Here is a 20,608-nt window from a genome sequence, read left to right as displayed (position 1 = left end):
TTCCTCTTCTCTTCCTTTTTCTGCGCTGCCCGACAAAACCAACTTCAAATAACCGCTTTTGCATCGTTGCCACAGCGGTCTTGTTCCATGTCCACAATTTAAAGACCACATTATCCAGCAGAAAAAAAGAGAATTTTTGAAATAGTAGTTGGCCCGCAGTACGATGCTTGCGTTTGTGCATCCGTCAGGCAGCAGTGCGCATAGTCCGTCCTCGTCGTCGTCTGCAACGTCGTCATCGTCTTCCGCCGCGTCGGCCGCGATGAACGGTGCCAAGCATTTACCGATAGTCCATCGAAAACCATCATCCGGCGGTGCTTTCCGCTCTTCTTCCTCGACTTCCATGCACACACCCGCCTACTCTTCCTCATCCTCCACCCCATCGGCCTCAACGTCAACCGGCCATTCACCATCATCATCCACAACATCAAGACACAGGCCAGCCGTCCAGTTCGCCTACCCGGGCCCACCGTCGTCGCGAGCTTCGACCTCGTCTTCAAGACACAGTGATCCCATCCAAAATCAAGCGCCGGCACATGCGTCTTCATCATCGGCAACAACGTCAAATGTCTCTTCTTCATCGTCTACAACGTCGGCTGGCCCACCCGCACCCTCTCCGTCGCCCACCCCCTCGAGCTCCTCAACATCTTACGACATCTCAGCTTACTCCTCAACTGATTTGTTAAAGTTACTGGCTTCGTTGCTGACACAGATAGCAGCCACAAACGATGCTCTCACGTCCTCCTCGTCCTCCTCGTCTTCATCCTCCCCAACCTCTCCACATCCGCCATCAACGAACCGCTCTCCCCGCTCCTCTTCGTTCCCGCACTCTTCGTCCTCCTCACACCCTTCAACGCCGTCGTCTTCGTCTGCGACCCACCACAACCAGCGTCAGCATCCTCCCATCTGGTACACCCTAACAACAGCCTCCCGCACCGCCCTCTCAACACCCACCTCAACACTAACTTTCCACGCCCGAAACATCCCCTCCATCTCCCTAGAAGCCTACCTCCTACGGATACTCAAGTACTGTCCAACGACTAACCATGTGTTCCTCAGCTTGCTCGTATACTTTGACAGAATGGCGAGACTGAGTGGGGAGATTGAAGGGGATATAGACGAAGATGCAGAGGATGAGTTTGGGTCTGTGGGGACACATGGGATTGGGGATGAAGGGGACAGGGATGTTGAGATGAGAGGCGGCTCAGTGACTGGAGATTCATCGACGAAGATGGATGTGGATACGGACCTCTCTGCGTCTGCTGTTGCGCCTCCCAGGAAACGAGCGAAGAGGAGAAGACCCCAGCGCTCCTTTGTGATCGACAGCTACAACATTCATCGGCTTGTCATTGCTGGTGTAACGGTTGCGAGCAAGTTTTTCAGTGACGTGTTTTACACCAATGGACGATATGCAAAGGTACGTTTTTTCTACTCCCAGCACTTGGTTTATCGTTCGGGAAGCTTACAAATCCTCTTTTGCTGTTTAGGTTGGAGGTTTGCCTCTTCATGAGCTTAACCAACTTGAATTGCAGTTCCTACTCCTTAATGACTTCAGGCTTGTGATTAGTGGAGCTGAGATGCAGAGGTGAGTAATGCGCCCCTTGAACCTTTCTGCTTTGCTCCGTCCATATCTGACGCTGGGACTCCAACAGATACGCCGAGCAGCTCATCCTATTCTCTAAAAGCCAGTCAAATCCTATCGTCCTCCGGATGGAGAGGAGTTTAGGGGAGGCAGGTAGTTTGAACGGATCCTCTTATCACAAACGTTCGGGGAGCAGTGGGAGCACAGTGTCTAGAGATGGGAAAGGAGAGAAGGATGGCAACAAAGAGAAACGTTTGAATGGTACCCATTCCCACCACCATCCATCGCATTCGAGTTCGACGAGTTCGCAGTCCCATCAGTATTCTTATGCAGGTGGAAGAAATGCTGCCGTTGCCTCGACGTCGTCGAATCCGGTATTTGTAACGCAGCCTCAGCCACCGTCTATGGCGAGGGGTAGTCAGGACGGGGTAGTGGAGAGCAGACATACGCACGTTCCGCTTCCTCCTCCACCCGCGTCATCCTCGTCCCATCAGCCCTCCTCGAGTTCAAGTCTAGCACAGCCGAAGGGAGTGCAAACCCCCAAGTTTGGAGCACAAGCCCACCGTCCGACCCTTACGAACGGTCACCATCCCCACTCATTCCAACATCACCAACGCCAAGGCGAGTTCTCCCACTACGACGCTTCTTCCGACGACGAAGACGACGACCACTCGTATTCTGAGCGTGGGTTTGAAACTGGGACTGAGAGTGGGAGTGGGTTTGATACTGGGACCGAGACGGAGACGGAAACGGAGGGGGAGACGGATGCGGGTGAGACGGATGCGAGTGGGAGTACGACGAGTGATGAGCCTACTGTGAGACCTAGGAAGGCGTATGTGAGGGGGAGGAGGGAGAGTATGGGGAGTATGATGGGTGGTGGGGATGAGGAAGGGGGTGTTGGAGGGAGTGAAGTCCGGGGAGAGGGAGAGGGGAGTGGTGGGGGAGAGGGAGAAGGGAGAGAAAGGGGAAACGAGAGGACACCGGAAGTTGGTCGACGTTCGGAAGATCGGGATGTGGGTATGGACGTGGATCCTTCTAGTCCATAACTCCAGCCCCCTTCAATGTCTACTTGATGGACCTTGCTCGCCCTTACCAGTTCCTTTCGCCCTCTTTTTTTGATTTTCAGTTCCTCGTCCGCCCTACAGTTCAGTTTTCCACTTTCCACTGGAGTTTTCCTTTCTTTTGCACCACGAACAACCTCCTTCATGCATGCATGTGTTTTCACGACAATGATCAGAATATAGCAACGAAGATACAGGATAAAGAACTTGAAGCAAAGCAGACGCGCGGATCGGTTATTCCAGTTCAGCAATTCAAGTATAATTAGTGTAACAGCCTCCTTCCTACATAGATGCTCCGTTTCTCCTCTCACTCTCCCTTTTCTTCCCTTTTTCCTCGTTACTGCAGACCTCACTGCAATCGGACTATTCAACTGTACTTGTTCAAGGCAGGGCTGCACGTTCCTGCTGTCCTATGGTTACGCAGTCGTAATGAACTTTAGTTACTTTTTACTTACTCTTACTCTATGTATGTACTTTCTACGCTCTACTTCTCTACCTCTCTACTTCCTTTTTTCCGGTGCCCCTTTCTTTTTCCTTCCTTTCTTTCCGTCCGACTTTCTTGTCCCACCTTCCCCAGACAGCTTCTTGGTTTTGTTGTTTTTTACGTTCTCGCTATCGCGTTTTCCTTTCCTTCTCTTTTTTCTTCTGGTTCTCAAAGATGTCGATCGAATGGTTTTTTCTTTACAGTCCTGTGTACACGTAGAAATAGAATCAAGTTTCTCTCTCCATATTCCTTTCTCCGTATTTCTCTCGCCCCCAATCGCACTTGCAGCTACGTAGGCCTGGTAAGTAGGTAGTAAATAGGGGTTCGGATGATCAGGAACCGGCGGGATACATAGCATCACGGGGATCTCCCCGCCAAGGTACGCAGGCGACCAAAGTTCCATCTGATTCTTTTTTCTTGCAGCGCAACCTGACACGACGCGACGCCAGAAGCTCTGAACTCGATTTTGCCATCTCACTCTTGCAGGACTTTTACGGAAAAGCTAATTAAAGCGACTAGAGGTACGTCCTTGCCTGGACACACGACTTACAACGCGTTTCTAATATGTATTATTATCCAGGCGTGACGCGCAGCTAACTATCTTGTAGACCGTCATTTGGAACATCATGTCGACACAATCGCAATCTAATTCAGAGGGCGATTTCAACTCTTCGTCCTCCTCCCCATTTCCCAGTTCGAACGAGTCCGCCGTTGGACCCGACACGCCCGCCGTCGAGTCCTCATCGGACGCGCCGAGCGGTCCCGTAACCACAGTCAGCGAGACCACCCCGCCCGTCAGTTTGAGCCACTCCGACGTAGTCTCACAAAACGCGCAAAATCTGGATAGGACCGACGCCGACACCGACGAACCGCCTAAAAAGAAGCTGAAAATTACGGCATGCAATGGGCGGGAGGCGCTGCAGCGTGTTCGGATGGGCGGGTCCACCGCTTCGGGTTCGCGTTTGAGTCGAAGCGGAAAATCGAATACAAGTGCGAGACGCGTCAAAAAGGAGGATGGCGATGATAATGGAGATAAGAAGAAGGGCGGGGAGAAAGTCGTTAAGGAGGGCGTTACCGACGCGTCGGGACGCGTCGCTAAACCGCGTAGGAGGATGGGCAAGTTGGCGGGTTTGGTGGATTTGCCCTTGGACGTTATCTACGAGGTGCGCACCTTTCTCCTCTCTCAAATCCGTCGAAAGGCGCGCTCGCTTACTCAAACGCTAATTACCTTGGCTCTTCTAGATATTCAGCCACCTGACGCCCCAAGACCTCCTCCACCTCTCGCGAACGACGAAAGATATCCGACGGAGGATCCTTTCTAAGAACGCGGTTGGTGTATGGAAACGTGTACTTGAAGTGCAGGAAGAGGAGAATGAGGTCCCGCCGTGTCCTGGTGATATGTCTCCGCCGGCCTGGGCTTCATTGGTATACGAAGCGTATTGTCATGTAAGTCTGCGCACTGGATATATGCGTTTTATTGAGTAAATATTGATCCGTACTTTCGACAGAACTGTAAGACGAAGAACGTTCGAAGTGTGGAGTGGATGCTGAGGACGAGGTTATGCGATAAATGCGCCAAGGTTTTGTGAGTCCTCCTTCGTCTGTCTCATGACATTTGGAATGGTAAATTGATTAGGTATAGACTCATGAACGAGGACCAACTAGACCTTGAGAAGAAGATCGACAAACTGATCAGAGTCTGTGTTCCTTTCCAATTCCGCAAAAGTACGTTCCCACGTCCATCTCTAACATGTTTTTGTCTGATCTGTGGACCCTCTTTCTACAGTGGGAAAATGGTGCCTCATCTCTGCAAAGAATGCGTTTGTGAAAGAGCTGGAAGCGATGGAAGGAGACAGGGACGCGTTCGTGGAGCAGCGAAAGCAGGAGGTGAAGGAATTGCGCAAGGTGGGCGTTGTTTGTTCACAGTACGGCCCGGTTTACTCAACGCAATCTACGATAGCACGCCAGCCTCTGCGCTCGGTGGACAGCGAAACAAGAGAAAATACGACGAGTCGAGCTTAACAAGGTGCACCTAGACCGGAAAGACTTGTAAGTTTCTTACTCCTCCCAACCCTCGAGCTGTTCTAAACGGGGGCGCTCTACTAGTATCATGGAAAAGCTGAAGGAACTAGGCTTCGAACAAGAGTTCGAGTTTCTGTTCGCATTGGAAAATATGACGCCGGGGAAGCTTGCTGCCCCAATTCCACATTCGGTCTTGAGGTTCAACTGGCATCCTGAAATCAAGATTTCGAAACCTCTCAGTGAACGAGGTGAGTGCGCTCCTGTGATCATTTTTGAAGTGCTTACGCTGACGGGCCCTCCAGTCTGGAACAACCGGGTGAAAGCTGTCATGGTCAAGTACATGGAGGGAATTCGGCCCCACCGTGAGGCCAACGACCGAAGCCTCCAAAAAGCCGAACGACGCCGCCAGTTCGCAGAGAAATGGCTCCAATGGAGGACTTCGCCTGAAATTGTCAAAAGGTATCGCCCTGGTGTCAGTCTATCACCAAGCATCGCAGACGTCTTGGAGATGTCGTGTGTGGAGGAGGTAATCGACTGGACCCCCCCTACCGAGGAGGAGAAAGAGGAATGGGATGGCCCGTTCAGGTCCATTGCAGATACCTTTTACAGCAATTGGAGACCCAGCGAGGACCCTCTGCCGACTTTTTTCGAGGACAAGAACAAGCTTCAAGCACTCCGCTCCAGTATTGGTTCTTGGCAACTTGGACTCGTCACGAAGTTCCTCGAAATAAGTCCATTCGATGACCTGTTCGGATTGTACAGAATGAATATCGACACCCAGGTCCACTGCATCTCGCTCGCCATCTGCGTCTTCGAGTGCAAACACACCTATAGCGACCGACACTTCTACTTTGCGCATGCTCATGACCCGGATCTGCGAATGGAGCAGTTTTACTCTGACAAGAAGAACCGCCATACGTGTCTTTGGTTCCCCGATATCCTCGAGCATGGGTGTGCCCGGTTCGGAAAACAGACATACGACGAGAAGAAGGTTCGGTGGGATGAGCATCTCTTTACTCCCCATATCTTTTCTGGGCCGGACCTTACGCCCTCTCAACAACCGACGGGGTATGCGGTTCATGAACGCAGGAAACTGAAGAGGACTCCGTTCAACCTAGAGTCGATGATGTTTAGCAAAGCGGCATCGATGGTGGTGAAGAATATTTTGACGGCTTGTGGGTTCCATTGGGCTGATACCACGACGTCGATGATGGACAAGGAGAATCCGAGGGTGGTATGCTTGAAGTGTTCGTTTGGGAATAGATGCGATGGGGAGAGGAGCTTCAAAGTGTATACTTGGAGGAACGCGGTATGTGTCCTTTCTATCTCTTCTCCAGTCTTCAACTCAAGCGGCCTGCTTTTTGTTAGGTCAATCACGCGTTAGCTGCGCATTTGGACCCTCGTTCCGTGCAGTGGGAGCGCATCTCGGATGAAGATGAGAAAACTGTCAAGCGTAGGGAGTGGTTGGAGCACCTTATCAGGGATGTTGAGGTTCCCTCCAGGCGGGACGTCAAGTGCCTTTTGTGTTGGGGAGGAAAGGACGAGCATGGTCTTATGACTGAGGATGAGATGAAGGAGCATTTGAAAACGTGCGTTCTTTTCTCCTGTCTTCTTTCGTCCTGTACCCCTTACTGGCATTGGTCTCTGCAGAATCCACGGGAAAACGGATGAACAGGTCAATGCGGCAGAAGCTAAAGGAACTCTCTGGTTCGAGGAGCAGAATATCCCACCTCAGCAGCCGCGTTTCGTGATCACACACAAGCCGAGGGCCATACCGGAGGGACCACAAGTGCCAAAGACGAAGCAAACCTTTACTCGGGGGAAGGATTGGATTTGTTGAAGTAATGCAAGCGTGAACCTGTAAGTTTTTTATTCGTATTTTATTCAAGTTGATTTGTATTTTACTTGTTGCTAATTGTTTTTTGTTCTTTCGAGGAGTCGATCTGCGAGTCGCGGGTATTTCGAGGTTGGGCCTTCTCGGGGTGTCAAAGCGTACGAACACTCGTGGCGGGCCGGAGGATGGCGGAGGTACGGTATGTCGGATTCCCCACACGATGCCTAAACCAACGCTTTGACATTTTGAAAGGAGCTTTGATGCTGCCCTGGAAGGTATATAACTGGTGCTCGATGACACACTGAATGAACAATTAGATTTCTCTCTCTCTCAACCCACTCTGTTAACCACCAAGCACTGCCCAATAGTCTCGACTCTGCATTGCAATGCCGAAAATCGCTTGTCCGACGACTCTCTCGACCCTCCCACCTGAGGTCCTTTGCGCAACTTTCCGATTCGCCGTCGGTGGATTCGCAAACTTTGCTGAATTGATGGCTCTCGCTTCCGTTTCCGAGCGGTTCCATACAATCATCCATAACGATCCTAGGCTCTGGTCATCCCTCCAAATCTCTGCCGACGCATGCTCCCTCTATGACATGAACGAGATTATCGAGGTTGTTGAAGATACCATGAAAGTGGACGGTGCTCTTCCTCTGAAGCTCTGTGTCGACATCCAGGCGAATTACCCGATTGGCATGCCAGCACTGACAAAGTTCCTCCTCGCTCGCGCTGAGCGCTGGGAAGAGCTTACGTTCCGGTTTGCTGAGGATCATTCTAGTGCTGGCTTCGGGCACGCCAGGGAGTTCTGGCTCAACTCTTTTCTCACTGAAGCGCTCGGGAATATCCAACAGGTCTCTTGCAGACCGTTCACCAACTTGAAGAAACTCGTGATCGATTGCAACTATGGACTGCTTCAACCTCGTTCTTGGCCGCTTTCGACTGTCTTCCCCAACGTCGAGTCTCTAGCTGTCACCTTTGGCGCAACTGACAACATCACACAGGTGATCGAGTGGTGCACCCCGAGTTTGAAGCGTATGAACTTGGAAGTGACTGGTGTTATCTTGGAGGTCGAACCGAGAGCTACATTTCTGCAGGAGCTAATCTGTCGCGCTCCACAGCTCAAATCGTTGGACTTGACTTTTAGGCTACCGATGTGCTCTACTCGGGACGACGCTGGAGAGCCCTTCGCTAAACTCCCACCACATCAATCCCTGGAGAGCCTTACGATAAACGGTGCTATCGGGTTACTATCTTACCTATTGGGAAACTTGAATTGCCCGTCGCTGGCCTCTCTGAGTTTGACTGACGAGACCTGCACGCAACAAAGCAATTCTGTTGTCCTTGATATCCAGAGGATGACCGACCGGTCCAGGTGCGCCATCAAGAACCTTTCCTTCAAGGGGTGCAGACTTGAAAGCCAGATGGTCGCCGACTTGCTGGTAGGCTTGCCTAGTCTCACTAACCTGCGGATCGGTCTCGAATGGAACCCTAACAGCGATTCAGACGACCCATGGTTTATCTCTGAACTCGCCGAGATATCTGATACGTCGGCGGAACCGGTCCTCCCTTCCTTGGAGTCTCTGGACGTCTGCGTTCAGTCTCCTCTGGGTTGTGAAGCTCCTCCAAGGAGGTGGCTCCGAGTTGAGGATTTTTATCACCTCGTGGATGACTGTAGGAGGCTGAGCGGGGGTGCCTACGCACGCTTGGAGAAAGTTCTCTTGCGATGCAATGAGGGTGGCGGCTCTCCATATACAATTTACAGTCGCAACGCATAGACCTTTCCCGTATATCCTGTATCAAATCCAAAGCTAGATCTACCTTAGACTTAGAAGTTGAGATGAATGAATTATTTAATAACCATCGACAGCTTACCGTTATACGTTCGATCCGAAGTTCAGTTAAAGAGCAAGCTATAAGCACCCGATGCAGCTTTTCTATGAGATGCTTACACTTCGCTCAAGTCACGATTGACACCAGAATATGTTTGCGCGCAAAAAGATTTATTATGTAGCCTATTTCCAACTTGAACACATAGGTTTAGAGAAGTTGGGGAACAGGGCTGGAAGAGGCCTCGGCGATTGCGACGAAAAGGCACGAGCATTCCTACAACCGTGACTGTCAGAACAAATCCGAATATACTATAAGCAAGAAACATACCTATTCATCAAGCAACGGAGACCGTACGCTGCACATAAGCAGCGCAGGGTAGGGACACCATTTAGGCGATGACGCAGTAGGCACCGTTGCCGGAGCCGCCGCCAGTCTCGAAGTTGGTGGGGATGTTGATGGTGGTGAAGGAGTCCATTGCTGATGTGTGTTTGGTACTGTGGAACAGTGAGGAAATCAGGAGAGTCCGCGCTGGGTTTTATACCTTTCGGAGGGCCCATGCACCTGTCGTCGATTTTCGTGCTCACCCGATCTCATACAAGAACGGACAATAGGCAAAGACGGGGCACTATTATCGCCTTTTTGTGAGGTGGAGCTACTGAGAAATCAGGATGGACGGATATACGATGCCTTTGAGGTCGATCGGCGTTCGGATGCGGGCCTTCAATTGTCCCGCCTCTGCCAGCGCTTAATTTGGAAGCAAGGGGTGCGCTGGGACCTGCTGGGACCCGTTCCAGCATTGTTTCAGGGATGTTTCAGGGATCCTTGGCTCTCAGCTCTGACCACCTTGATCGAGACCGGCCTTTCAGAGAAGTCTAGTCCAAACATCCCTTGAAAAACAAAACCGGGAGGGGTGGAATTGGCCCAGATAGACACATATGATAGGACATAGAACGGAAATATGGATTCAAGACAATACTACTGACAGAGGAGGAATAATCGAAAGTGATAGGGACAAAGACAGTAATTAAAAGGACATGGAAAATACAGGCGCCATTACCTGGCCCGCTGGGAAACCCCCCGGACGTAAGGAAGGTATCCTTTCGTCGTCGGCCATCGGGGCAGCCTTCAGACTGGACGCTGATTGGCATCGAACTTGGAAAACTAATCGACATCGGTGATAGGGGAGTTGCATCAGGTAGACTTGGTATTAGGGTATGATTTGATTCGTGCATCGGAAGGGGAGGGAATAGAAGGTTTGATCTAGAAGCCTGCGAGTTCCAAAAGGTGGGCGTTTAAGCCATTCAGCATATTCCTCGTCGTCCGTATTCTCGGGTGACTCGTCACCGGAACTGTAGTCGGGGCCAAGCACCTCTTTGTGGAGTCGCTTTAGAACGGTATCTCGAACAGCTGCCGACAGTGTGCGTTTTCGTTTGGTTTTTGGAGTGTCCCAGAAGGATGGCGTATCCTTGTCCATGTCTTCGGAGTCGGAATAGTAGTAGTCGCGAGGTGCACGGGGTTTGGCCGCACGCCTGAGACGTTTCCGGAGGACAGCCATGGCTGGATGGAGCATTCAGGTCAGTATCCGTGAACGAACGACCGTTATGAAAAGCACACACCTTGTTCCTCGTCATCAGAATCGGATTCTTCACTCTCTGGGAGCGTAGAGAAACCGTGGCTCATCGACCTCGAGCTATTCGACTCGGTGGCCTTGAGCAAAACGGGTGGCTGAGGTAGTGGAGCTGTTGGTTCAACCTCGTCCTCTTCTTCGATGGTATGCAGCTGGGGCGACGGGGGTCTCGAAATGATCGATTTCGCTTCGCCTTCGACGGGTGTAACCATGTACTCTCCATTGACCTCAAACATGTCGACCTTCGTCCTGCGTAGAGCATTGGGGGTAGAAGACGTCAACTTAAGGGCGTGTTTGGACGCCGTTGGGGTCGGTAAAGGTCATCGTTGCTCGATAAACGGTGTAAGTCATGTTGGTTTGGGCGATTCAATAAATCGATTTGATTGCGATGACGGTGGTGGTTGGAACTGGAGGCGTTTCAGCCGATGCTTCCAAGGCGAAAATGGCTGGCTATTTATGCATTTCTGGAGGGAGGGGTTCAGTGTGAGTAAGACTGACTGCGTCGAACACGCGAAGACAGTTCACAGTAGCCACCGCTCCTTAGACGAGTTGCGTCGAGCGGTGTTGAGGAGTCGAGGAAGACCATTGATTGGCTGCATCGAGTGGGACCTGAGACCAACACGGCGACACCGGAGACACATGCACAGACGTCGAGCCCCTGACGGCGTTCACCACATTCAGAATAGGAGAGGTTCTGGTGAAACGCGCGCGAACGACCTCCATTGCGGAGGGGATAATCGGTGTTGGTGGAGCAATTGGAGCGCATACCTGTGATGCCATGGGTATCGTGCTGCCAAGGAAGATTCAATGTTGCAAAGGCTTGCCATCCCTGAGGCCTGAGGAGCTACGATGTCCACCACGGCGGTGTATCGCCCCGCTTCCGAGCGAGATGCAGCTTTGCATAGAGTTGGGCAGCGTTGATGATTGACGGTACAGCGATCTCTGATTAGCCTGGATTTCACCAAGAGGCAAACGTCGAAGAGAAGTGCGGGAATATGCCAGACGACCACAAGCAAATTGGCGGGTTATATCCAATAGTAGGCTTCAGTGCGGACCATTGGGCGCCTTGCGACAATTACATCGAGCTCCGGACAGTCGTGTGAGCTCCCTTCAAAGTGAGCAGAGTGCTGACTTCTGGCATCTCGCGAAGATTGAGGATCTGAGTTGGATCCGTGGTGGCGGGAGGCAGACAAGGCGGACAGCCAAAACAAGCGAAATCACCCCTGACAAACAATACTCGCGTTCTCATTCAGTACCCTGAAACAGAGTCGCTGGTAACATTGCCAATATAATATATTCTTAGGTATTCATTCATATCCAAGACATGCAAGAGGAAGACAGGGGCTTCTAACCTATTGGAAAATCAAATATTTCAAGAAGACAGCAACCAACGGGACCGTCACGCATAGTGCGTCCAGTACCCTCTTCTTCCACTTCGGGATTATAATTCTTTCCCCCAATGTTGCAACAACAACCTCTAGATTAGCGTAAGTGCCTCCAGGCATTCTTCGAGAATCCTGGAGAAACCTGGTCAGCCCGCGGTCAAAACCGTACGCTGATATCCAGTCCGTGGAGACGACAAGCTTTCGAAGAGAGGGAAGGACACGTTCAAACTGAGATCTCTCGAAAAGCATTCCGAAGAGAGAGTCGTCATGGAGGCTGACCACGTTTCGCAGGCTGAGAGTGAAGCTAGTCAGATGCTGGAAGGTGAGCAGGAGCCTGAGTAGATCCTCATTCTTGAGCCAGCAATTTTCAAAAGCAAATTCCTTCAGCTCGCATTTGGATTGTGCTAGCATCTCCAAGACGTTGTCGACCAGTCGACCGCCACGATAGGCGACGTACGCACCACCAAGTTGGGCATACAGATCCGACAGATGAAGAGATTGGAGGGAAGGAAGGCACAAGGTAGGCAATTGCCCGTGCAAGTCCTCCAACCGGCCTTGAATCTTCAACGTTTGAAGAGATTGATGGACCATAGGCGATGTTGCCTCTCGTGTACCATGCGTGAATGTGACAGTGGAAGGGAGGTCAGTGGTCATCGCAAACACGAGCGTTCTAAGTGCCGGAACTGAAGCCAAGAGATCGCGCAGAATGAAGGGAGAGGTCGAATCGAAGGATACGAGCATGTCCAATCGTTCGAGGTGGGGGAGAGCGAGCCGGGCAGGAATGTGGTGCGCAGACCGGATGGTGATACCAACCAGGGAAAGAATCTTGAGATTGGGGAAGAGCACCGATACGGGATAGTCTGCGAAATCCACAACCCTGTCGTTTCCGACTATGAGGACTAGCTTTTCCAGGTTCACGAAAGGTGTGTCTTGCCCAGAGTCTTCAACCATCCAATGAAGTTTGCGAACGAAATCCATGTCACTGTTGGCCTGGGTATCAAACAGAATTTCGATGGTTCTCAACCGGGGTGCCATTTCATAGACACGTAGCAAGATCTGGTTAAATTGGAACGAGGTAGTGTTGAGGTCGATCTCCATTGTCAAGTCGAGCAGAAGGACGGGGCCGGAGCAGATGAGGGCTAAATCCAAGACGGCAAGCATCACGTCCAAGTTCTCAGGGCTGATGAACAACACAATGTTGGTCCATAGGGATGGTGTACCAGTAATTACGGTTCTGAAGCGGTCGGAGACCATGGCCAACTCAAGCAGACGGATAGCATGGTGCTCGCCGGCCGACAGAATCCGCACAATAAGCTCGGATGGAAGTGACTCCAATGGGGAGTGCATTTTTCTGGAACGGGTTGAACTGCAGGATTGATGTAGATGAGGGGGGAAAGAACTCGAGCATGGAGGGTGGGGTATTTATTCCAGGAGGGATCATCCGGAGTGGCTCACATCCCGTCAAAGCGCCCAGTCCAAGCGTCCTCAGTGGTCCATTGTCCCTCGAAGGGTTTGTGTAAGTCTATTGTCTAAAATTGGCACTTTGGACCGATCTCGCAGATGTACGGCGTTAAGCCATTGTCTACCAAGTTCACCGTCGCCTTTCCATTGAGACCGTCCACACCAAACTTAGCAGATCGGCAGATAATGGCATCGAATAAACAGGCGTGAACATTGTGATTTGCTAAGTCATGAGTCTGCAATGGAGACTGTTTACACATCTGTCCCAGTGGGCTGCGTCTAGTTCAGCGCAGCCTGGAGGGATATGCCCTGGTGGTGTGAGTTGTGGAATTCAAATGTTTGGCCCTTCCCATCCTCTTGGATAAGAGACGAGCAACTGGCAAAGACCATGATAAGCCTATGGTATCGCGCTGGTGTTAACGCAAACGTTGGGCACCGCCGTCTCTTAAGGGTAGCGTACTAGCGCAGAACAGGAAGGCGCTGATAGGGGTCTCCGAGCGCGTTCGAACTTCGGACCGCCATCTTGGTTGGACGCGTGACGAGTTGCCAAATTGGGGCTGGGAAAACAGGCCTCGAAGTTGCCTCGAAGAAATGTCTGTTGAACGTCTTTCCAACCACTCTCCTCCATTTTCTGGATTTTTTTCCCCTATCGTTTTCACCTCAGAACGTCACTGAAAACTTCAAAATAACCCCTCAGCGCCTTAAGTTGCGAACAGGGACGGCCTACCAGAACTGCTCCCCCATCTCTGAACTCCTCGACTACCAGCGGCAATCCAAAGACACGGGCGTCGTCGACTCCAGGACCTCTGTTCGCGATTTAACCGCCCAGACGACATGCCCGTGTCTGTATCTGCCTGTATCTGCTAGTGCTCTCGGATTTGGCGGCGGCACCTCTCTCATGCGATTCTGCGCTGATATGGCACGGGAGCCTTGGCACTGTTAAGCCTGGCCTTTGCTTCGCCAGGAGAACCAGAAATTGCTGTGATTTGTGTCTGCTCCCCCATTCAACGTCGGTGCCGCCAGCTCGTCAATGCGTGGCCGTCAAGGACCAACTACAAATTTTCCCTGTCGGGTCTTTCCTAATCGGGACAAAGGCGGGCGCAACAGTCATGTGTGGCATGGCCAACGCCTTGCCTCCCAGCGAGTGTCACGGACACCTGTGGGTGGTCACTGGCGTCAGGATACGACTGGATTGTGTTGTTGTATTACGTCTACATTTGGTCACCCCCGGAGCAAACACATATGCCTCTGGGACTTGGTCGTATAGTCCCTCGCTGGGCACAGCCCCCTATCAGCCGCGCGATGTCGCCACAGCAGTTGGCATCTACTCGACTGCTCCTCGTGTGGCTCCATCTCTCGCAAACCAACCGAATCACGGATCGAATCCCCACCGCCGTTCTCAATCGGTTACTAGCGAGGGGTCTTCCGGAGGCAGCACTCCTCTCAGTTCCAATGCTGGATCGCGACCGGCCACCCCTGCGAGTGACTCTGGCTACTCGTCTGCCTCGCAGTCCACCTCCCGATCCAACTCACAGCTTGCGACATCCCTACCTATCCCGGCCGCTAGCCAAAGCAAAGAGCAAGAGCAATCTCCCGCGACCATCGTCGCCCCGACTACCGCGAGTGCTCCCCACGGTCCCCTTGCCGATACCAGTATTGTTTGCGATTCATCGGGAGAAGTTCAATATTTCACCTCTGACAATTGGGAGGCGGCGATGGCTATTGAGAAAAAGCGGAAGGAGGAGATGAGGTTGCAGAGGAAGCTGAAGAAGGAGGAACAGAAGCGATTGGCGAAGGAGAAGGCAGAGCAGAAGCAATTGGAGAAGGAAAGAAAGGAGAAGGAACCGAAAGCGCAGGGGAAGAAAAGACAGAGAGCGATGGAGAAGGAGAACGATTCTGATCCCGCTCCCAAGAAGCGTCGAAGCGGGAAGAAGGCCTTTCCAGCCCCCATCCCTGCTTACCCTCTACCCGAGGTGTTGGTCTCGGGTTCTAATGCAATGGTTGCCGCTCCGGCCATGTCCCCTCCTGATCTGGCCCACGCTCTCCAGGTTGCAACTCCCGCTTCCCTGGATGCGGCCGCCCCTACCACTACTGGCTTCTCTCAACCAGCTCCTGCTTCTCGGACCACCATCGCCAGTGTTGTCCCACCGCACGCTGAAGATTGGACCACACCATCCACCCCGACCCCGCCACCACCTACTGCCAGCTTGGACGCCGACAGTGGCCGCGCGACACCCCTCGATTCCATTCCCGCTGCTGTCAACATCAACGATGACGAGCGTGACGCGACCGAGCAACCATCCAACCCCGCTACCACAACTTATCAGCTCGAGGACGAATTCAACAACCCGGATACCTCTACCGTAGACCTGAGCGGTGATGGGCTTTTCATCGCCTTGGGCAACATGTTTGGGGCGTAGAGTTCCGCACAAGTTGATGGTAATCTCTTCGTCTCTCTGCTCACTTCTTACAAGTGTGATCTATCATCTCACTCTCATTGCCAGGAACATCGACTGTGTTTGTTGGAGAACTGAACGACTCCATCAGTCTGCTTCATGCCATGCTGCGCATGGACCTGTTGCAGCAAGACTTCCAACGACTCTTGGACGACAACTGTCATGATCGATACACATACAGCGGACTCTTCCCGCATGGACATTCCCGCATTTCATATTCATTTTTATCATTATTCAGCACAAGTTATCATCTCGCATTGCTTTTTCTCGCGCATCGCTTTCGGGCTTTCGAGCTCTCGCATTCTTATCTCCAACGGAGACACACCTTCGAGCATCGCTTAGAGTTGGGTCCAAGGATCTGACCGGTAGTTGCTTTTGCGCTTTCTCATCTGTATCGCTATCATCTCGCTTCACCATCTGTTTCATACGCTTACATTCCAATTCTCATCATTGTATCATTCCCCTACGCTACTATCCCTCTGTTTCTATACTTACTAAAGTTTAAACCCACTAAAAACCACACTACTTTACTCATTTCCTTCCTTTTCTTACGATCGTCATACGACTGACTCGGACATTTCACCCATCCGGGCTTCGGCTCGCTTCTTTTTACCCCTCTGGTTTTCCGCACCTTGATTTTCCCTGATTTTCCCTTGATTTTCCCTTTCTTGTACCTGGAACCTCGGATGTCCTCAGAGGTTTCCATTTCCAGCCTCGTGTTTGTACTACCCCCGCGCTGCCTTTACCCTTGTGATGTGTCCCTGACCTACTACGCCTCCTACCGCTACCCCTGTCCTAACCACCCATAAAACGTTCCTCGATTTGTATCATTGTGCGATTACCATGTATCTTGTACCTGTATACTGCAATCTGTACTCATACAAATCAAAACCTGATGTGCATATTGAGCGGACGGTAAGCTTCAAAAAGCTTCAAAGGTAGGATTTCTTATTCAAGGCTCGACCCGCCGCCTCTCGTCATTGTGGTGTATGGACCCAGTATGTATATACATCCTATCAGGTATAGACCAAGCTTCCCTTAACGGTACCGACCTGGCTCAGGAACGGTGGGTCGGACGTTCTCCCAATTCTTCGGCGACACCCAACTTCAGCGCCCTGGTAGGCCCCTAGGACCACACGAGATGCGGAAGAGGTTGTTGGGAATGTATAGCGGGTTTAAAATGCGTCAAAAGCGGAAAGAGAGATTCTAATTCCAGTCACCAGGAGCAACATTTCGCCGCGCTCGATCACGATCGACTACGATTTTCAGGTCAATGGCAAAATGGTGTTTAACAGCCCATTTCTGCCAACGACCAACTGTATGTCCTCATGTATAACGTCCAGATGGTCAAGGTAATCGTTGACAAAAGCCGTAGGTCAATCATAACCGTTTGCGCAGTATCCTGGGCTGACGGGTCTCGTAGATTGGGATCTCGTAGAGGCAAAACAACCGGACAGCCCTACACATGTCGTGTCTGCAAGGACAACAGACCGCGCATGAAGTCGAACCGCCAGGGCCACGCAAAAACTTCGACCCACCAGCACGCCTTGAGAGTCAAAACGTACCACAACGCCCCGAGAATCCGCCACCCCAGCATGTTGTTTTCGGAGACGACATAATGATGGGAGCAATGGAACAAATGAATTCATCTGGGTAATGTACTACGGTAAAGAGGGGGAGGAACACTCGTATCAACGTGGACCAGGTTGGCGAATACGTTAGGGGTGAGAGATGAGAGAAGAAATTAGGGTGATTGGAAGAAGATATCTGAGGAAATAAAGTGAGGTGCATAATAGAAAAAGAACAGGTGGGATTTGGAGATTCATATCGACACCATTACCACCTGGCCTGGTGAACAGACTACAGAGCTACACTCTCCGGGCGTGCCATGGTGCCTTCGTAACATATCGCATACTGGCATCCGACGTCGCGACAGTTACCCGACGGTGTGCTGAATGTGAGTCGTTGTCTCGTGTCCAGTATGAAGCTAGTCGCCTTCGATGACGAAGGCTGTGATATCGCTTTGATACGGAAGGATGCTGGTGCATAGCCTAGGAGGGGAGCTGGTCGCAAGTGAAAAGACCGGCCTGTTTAACAGGCTCCTCGTCTTGCGTACTCTCGGGTGATTCGTCCCCAGAACTGCTGTCGCTTGAGAGCTGTATCTCGACTGATTTTGGGAGTATCCTCCTCATCGGTGTTTTCGGAATCGGAATGGTGATAGCCACCAGGTGCACGGAGCCTAGTCGGGCGCCTGAGAGGTTTTCGGAGGGCAGTCATAGCTGAGAGGAAGGTCCAGGTCAGCATCCATGGACGAATGAACCCAATGGAATGTACACACCCTGTTTCTCATCATCAGACTCCGATTCTGGGAGTGTGTGGGCACTTTGTCTCATCGACCGCGAATTCTTAGACTCGGAAGCCTTGCGCAAGGCGGGCGGCTGGGGGGAAGGAGAAGTTGCTGCTTCAACTTCGTCTTCTTCCTCGATGGTGTGTAGATGAGGCGATGGCCGCTTCGAAACGATCGATCTGGCTTCGCCTTCGACGGGTGCAACGATGTACTCTCCGTTGACCTCAAACATGTCGACCTTCGTCCTGCGTAGAGGATTGGGGGTAGAAGACGTCAACTTAAGGGCGTGTTTGACGCCGTTGGGGTCGGTGAAGGTCATCGTTGCTCGATAAACGGTGCACGTCATGTTGGTTTGGGTGGTTCAAAAAATTGATTTGATTGCGATGACGGTGGTGGTTGGAACTTTGGAGGGGTTTCAACCGATGCTGCTTCCAAGGCGAAAAAGGCGGGTTATTTATGCATTTCTGGAGGGAGGGGTTCAGTGTGACGGTGTGACATGGTCACACTCAGACTGCCTGCGTCGAACACGCGTAGACAGTTCACAGGAGCCACCACTCCCTAGACGAGTGGCATCGAACGGTGTTGGAGGGGTAAGGGCGACCGTTCATTGGCTGCATCGAGTGGGACCTGAGTAGAACACGGCGACACCGGCGACACGAGCAGGTAGAGATGGGGTTCACCGCAGCAAGGATAGGAGAAATTGGCTGAAACACACCACAGACGTGTCGAGTGCTCCCCAATGCGAGCGATAGAGGTGTCAGCGCTGAGCCCATAATCGGTGACGTCACGCGTAGGGTCGCACACCGTCGACACACGGCCAAGGTCAACTGCGATGGCAAAGTATCAGTGTGCCCACTGGGATTCCGAAGCATGTACACAACCCAGCTTCCAGAACAGAATCTTGAAGGGAAAATCATAGAAATGTATGGCGTAGAAGCTCATAAGCGTCTCATAAACGTGACAAAACCGATTGAGATAAGTCTGGCAGAATGTGGGGAATCTGAATCGTCAATGGTGAAAGAGGGAGACACCAACAGACAGGTCACAGCGGCGGCGAACACCGTCTAGGAGCTGCAAGCCTTCCCACGAGCGTGGCTGCCGGTTCGATTCAGTTAGGGCGCAAACCTTTCTTTCCACGGCATACTTAACGAAGACCGGGCGTGGAACTCAGGCAAGGATTTCTCTCAGCACAACATAAATTTCTTGAATCACTTTTCGTTCAAGTAGCTCAAGAGAGTATTAAAGGAGACAGAGACCAGACGAGACATAGAGCAGTGCAACTTAACATCTAGAGTCTAGAACAAGTTAGGATTAAGGATGAGTCATTCTGCAACTAGTTCTGAGCAATTAACACTATCTCCACAGCTCGAAGAGAAGGACAGAACTCTGACAATGCATCAACTCGCGACTGAACCAAGCTTAAACCGACATCAGGAGCACAAACAACCACACTCTCCAGAGACGCATGAACCTCAATCAAAGTAGGACTCCGAGGGGCGCAATCAAAGTAAAACCCAGAGGAAACAATGGTAAGATCCTTCAGAACTGGAAGACGAGCCAAAACATCACTGTCCAAGAACCTCATCGCCGAGAGAAAGTGCCCTTCAAGAGTTAGTTTCTCAAGTTTTGGGGAAGAGAGTTCACTGGGGAACGAATACGCGCTGGCGTAACTCCCCCGGTTGACCCAGCTCAATTCACGCAGGTTAGGAAACAATCTCGACAGCGCCCTCGCCCTCGGGAACCCTACTCCATAATGTGAGCCTAGAGCCGTCACCTCGACCGCAGTCAGAGAGGTGAACGGAGTAGTACCACCACCCCTCGAGCGCAAACGATCGAGATGCTGGATCAAGGCGTGGGGAATGATTGAGTTGGGAACCTCATAGGCGAAGACGATGTGGATCTTCGTCCATCGATGCCCGTTTGCAAAGAGCAGCCTGGCGAGGCGGGGGAGCTCGTCGTTCGACACATCGATGTCGTTTTTCAAGGTCAGTGTGAGGTTGAGAGGAAGGGTTCCTGAGTATTGGATCGCGTGCGAGATGCTATTTAGAACCTTATCGAAGGAAAGCCTGGCATCGTAGTCGATCGTAGCGTCAATACGATTCCAGAAAGTTGGCGTTGAGCCCATCATATCGCGAAATCGGCGTGAGATGTGTGTGATCCTCAACAGCTTGAGAGGGTCGAGCTGGCCTGCATCCGAGACGATGAGCGCGACGAGTTCTACGGGGAGAGCAAGAAGATGGGAAGAAGGGTTTTGATCCATAGTGGAACGCGACAGGGACTGGTATTTGTGGGGGGATAAAGTGCAAGAGAGAGAAGACGCAGTGACAGGGATTTTATTCGGACATGAAAGTCACGTTTTTCTTTTCGGGCCCATTCAAGTATCCATCTGACAACTATTGTTCTGAGAGCCAAGGAGTGATGGGACAAAGTCACAAGTCGAAGGCATGTATTTATTCTGATTGAAAGGCTGTGATTCCTGTGAAGATGTGAGTCAACAGTTGCGAGCATTTCCTGGGTACATA

At 51.6% G+C, this 20,608-nt stretch overlaps 10 protein-coding genes across 10 annotated transcripts; 5 read left to right on the top strand and 5 right to left on the bottom strand.

The window, feature by feature from the left end:
• Window positions 1–259: 259 nt before the first annotated feature.
• On the top strand, window positions 260–2,625 carry CC1G_14555 (hypothetical protein; the record flags this gene model as incomplete). The annotated part of the gene is made up of 3 exons (XM_002911077.1): window positions 260–1,414; window positions 1,485–1,582; window positions 1,650–2,625. 3 exons carry the CDS (start codon window positions 260–262, stop codon window positions 2,623–2,625), a joined length of 2,229 nt encoding a protein of 742 aa, XP_002911123.1.
• A 1,125-nt stretch (window positions 2,626–3,750) lies between these two features.
• CC1G_14554 (hypothetical protein) lies at window positions 3,751–6,986 on the top strand (the record flags this gene model as incomplete). Its single annotated transcript, XM_002911076.1, has 10 exons — window positions 3,751–4,287; window positions 4,367–4,570; window positions 4,633–4,709; window positions 4,767–4,849; window positions 4,911–5,029; window positions 5,085–5,173; window positions 5,231–5,394; window positions 5,449–6,455; window positions 6,515–6,735; window positions 6,797–6,986. 10 exons carry the CDS (start codon window positions 3,751–3,753, stop codon window positions 6,984–6,986), a joined length of 2,691 nt encoding a protein of 896 aa, XP_002911122.1.
• Window positions 6,987–7,366: 380 nt separating this feature from the next.
• On the top strand, window positions 7,367–8,755 carry CC1G_08184 (hypothetical protein; the record flags this gene model as incomplete). Its single annotated transcript, XM_001839265.1, has 1 exon — window positions 7,367–8,755. The coding sequence occupies one exon, from the start codon at window positions 7,367–7,369 to the stop codon at window positions 8,753–8,755; it is 1,389 nt and encodes a 462-aa protein (XP_001839317.1).
• A 443-nt stretch (window positions 8,756–9,198) lies between these two features.
• CC1G_08185 (fungal mating-type pheromone) lies at window positions 9,199–9,285 on the bottom strand (the record flags this gene model as incomplete). Its single annotated transcript, XM_001839266.2, has 1 exon — window positions 9,199–9,285. One exon carries the CDS (start codon window positions 9,283–9,285, stop codon window positions 9,199–9,201), a length of 87 nt encoding a protein of 28 aa, XP_001839318.2.
• A 732-nt stretch (window positions 9,286–10,017) lies between these two features.
• On the bottom strand, window positions 10,018–10,673 carry CC1G_08186 (hypothetical protein; the record flags this gene model as incomplete). The annotated part of the gene is made up of 2 exons (XM_001839267.1): window positions 10,018–10,367; window positions 10,427–10,673. The coding sequence occupies 2 exons, from the start codon at window positions 10,671–10,673 to the stop codon at window positions 10,018–10,020; spliced, it is 597 nt and encodes a 198-aa protein (XP_001839319.1).
• Window positions 10,674–11,914: 1,241 nt separating this feature from the next.
• On the bottom strand, window positions 11,915–13,169 carry CC1G_08187 (hypothetical protein; the record flags this gene model as incomplete). The annotated part of the gene is made up of 2 exons (XM_001839268.2): window positions 11,915–11,954; window positions 11,992–13,169. The coding sequence occupies 2 exons, from the start codon at window positions 13,167–13,169 to the stop codon at window positions 11,915–11,917; spliced, it is 1,218 nt and encodes a 405-aa protein (XP_001839320.2).
• A 1,223-nt stretch (window positions 13,170–14,392) lies between these two features.
• On the top strand, window positions 14,393–15,703 carry CC1G_08188 (hypothetical protein; the record flags this gene model as incomplete). The annotated part of the gene is made up of 1 exon (XM_001839269.1): window positions 14,393–15,703. The coding sequence occupies one exon, from the start codon at window positions 14,393–14,395 to the stop codon at window positions 15,701–15,703; it is 1,311 nt and encodes a 436-aa protein (XP_001839321.1).
• A 1,379-nt stretch (window positions 15,704–17,082) lies between these two features.
• On the top strand, window positions 17,083–17,396 carry CC1G_08189 (hypothetical protein; the record flags this gene model as incomplete). Its single annotated transcript, XM_001839270.2, has 2 exons — window positions 17,083–17,091; window positions 17,178–17,396. The coding sequence occupies 2 exons, from the start codon at window positions 17,083–17,085 to the stop codon at window positions 17,394–17,396; spliced, it is 228 nt and encodes a 75-aa protein (XP_001839322.2).
• A 330-nt stretch (window positions 17,397–17,726) lies between these two features.
• Window positions 17,727–18,405, bottom strand: CC1G_08190 (hypothetical protein; the record flags this gene model as incomplete). Its single annotated transcript, XM_001839271.2, has 3 exons — window positions 17,727–17,802; window positions 17,856–18,018; window positions 18,078–18,405. 3 exons carry the CDS (start codon window positions 18,403–18,405, stop codon window positions 17,727–17,729), a joined length of 567 nt encoding a protein of 188 aa, XP_001839323.2.
• A 1,014-nt stretch (window positions 18,406–19,419) lies between these two features.
• Window positions 19,420–20,346, bottom strand: CC1G_08191 (hypothetical protein; the record flags this gene model as incomplete). Its single annotated transcript, XM_001839272.1, has 1 exon — window positions 19,420–20,346. The coding sequence occupies one exon, from the start codon at window positions 20,344–20,346 to the stop codon at window positions 19,420–19,422; it is 927 nt and encodes a 308-aa protein (XP_001839324.1).
• Window positions 20,347–20,608: the final 262 nt, after the last annotated feature.

Source organism: Coprinopsis cinerea (genome assembly GCF_000182895.1).
Source record: "Coprinopsis cinerea okayama7#130 chromosome 5 map unlocalized cont3.5, whole genome shotgun sequence".
Lineage (NCBI taxonomy): Eukaryota > Fungi > Basidiomycota > Agaricomycetes > Agaricales > Psathyrellaceae > Coprinopsis > Coprinopsis cinerea.
This window is presented reverse-complemented; position numbering and strand designations above follow the sequence as displayed.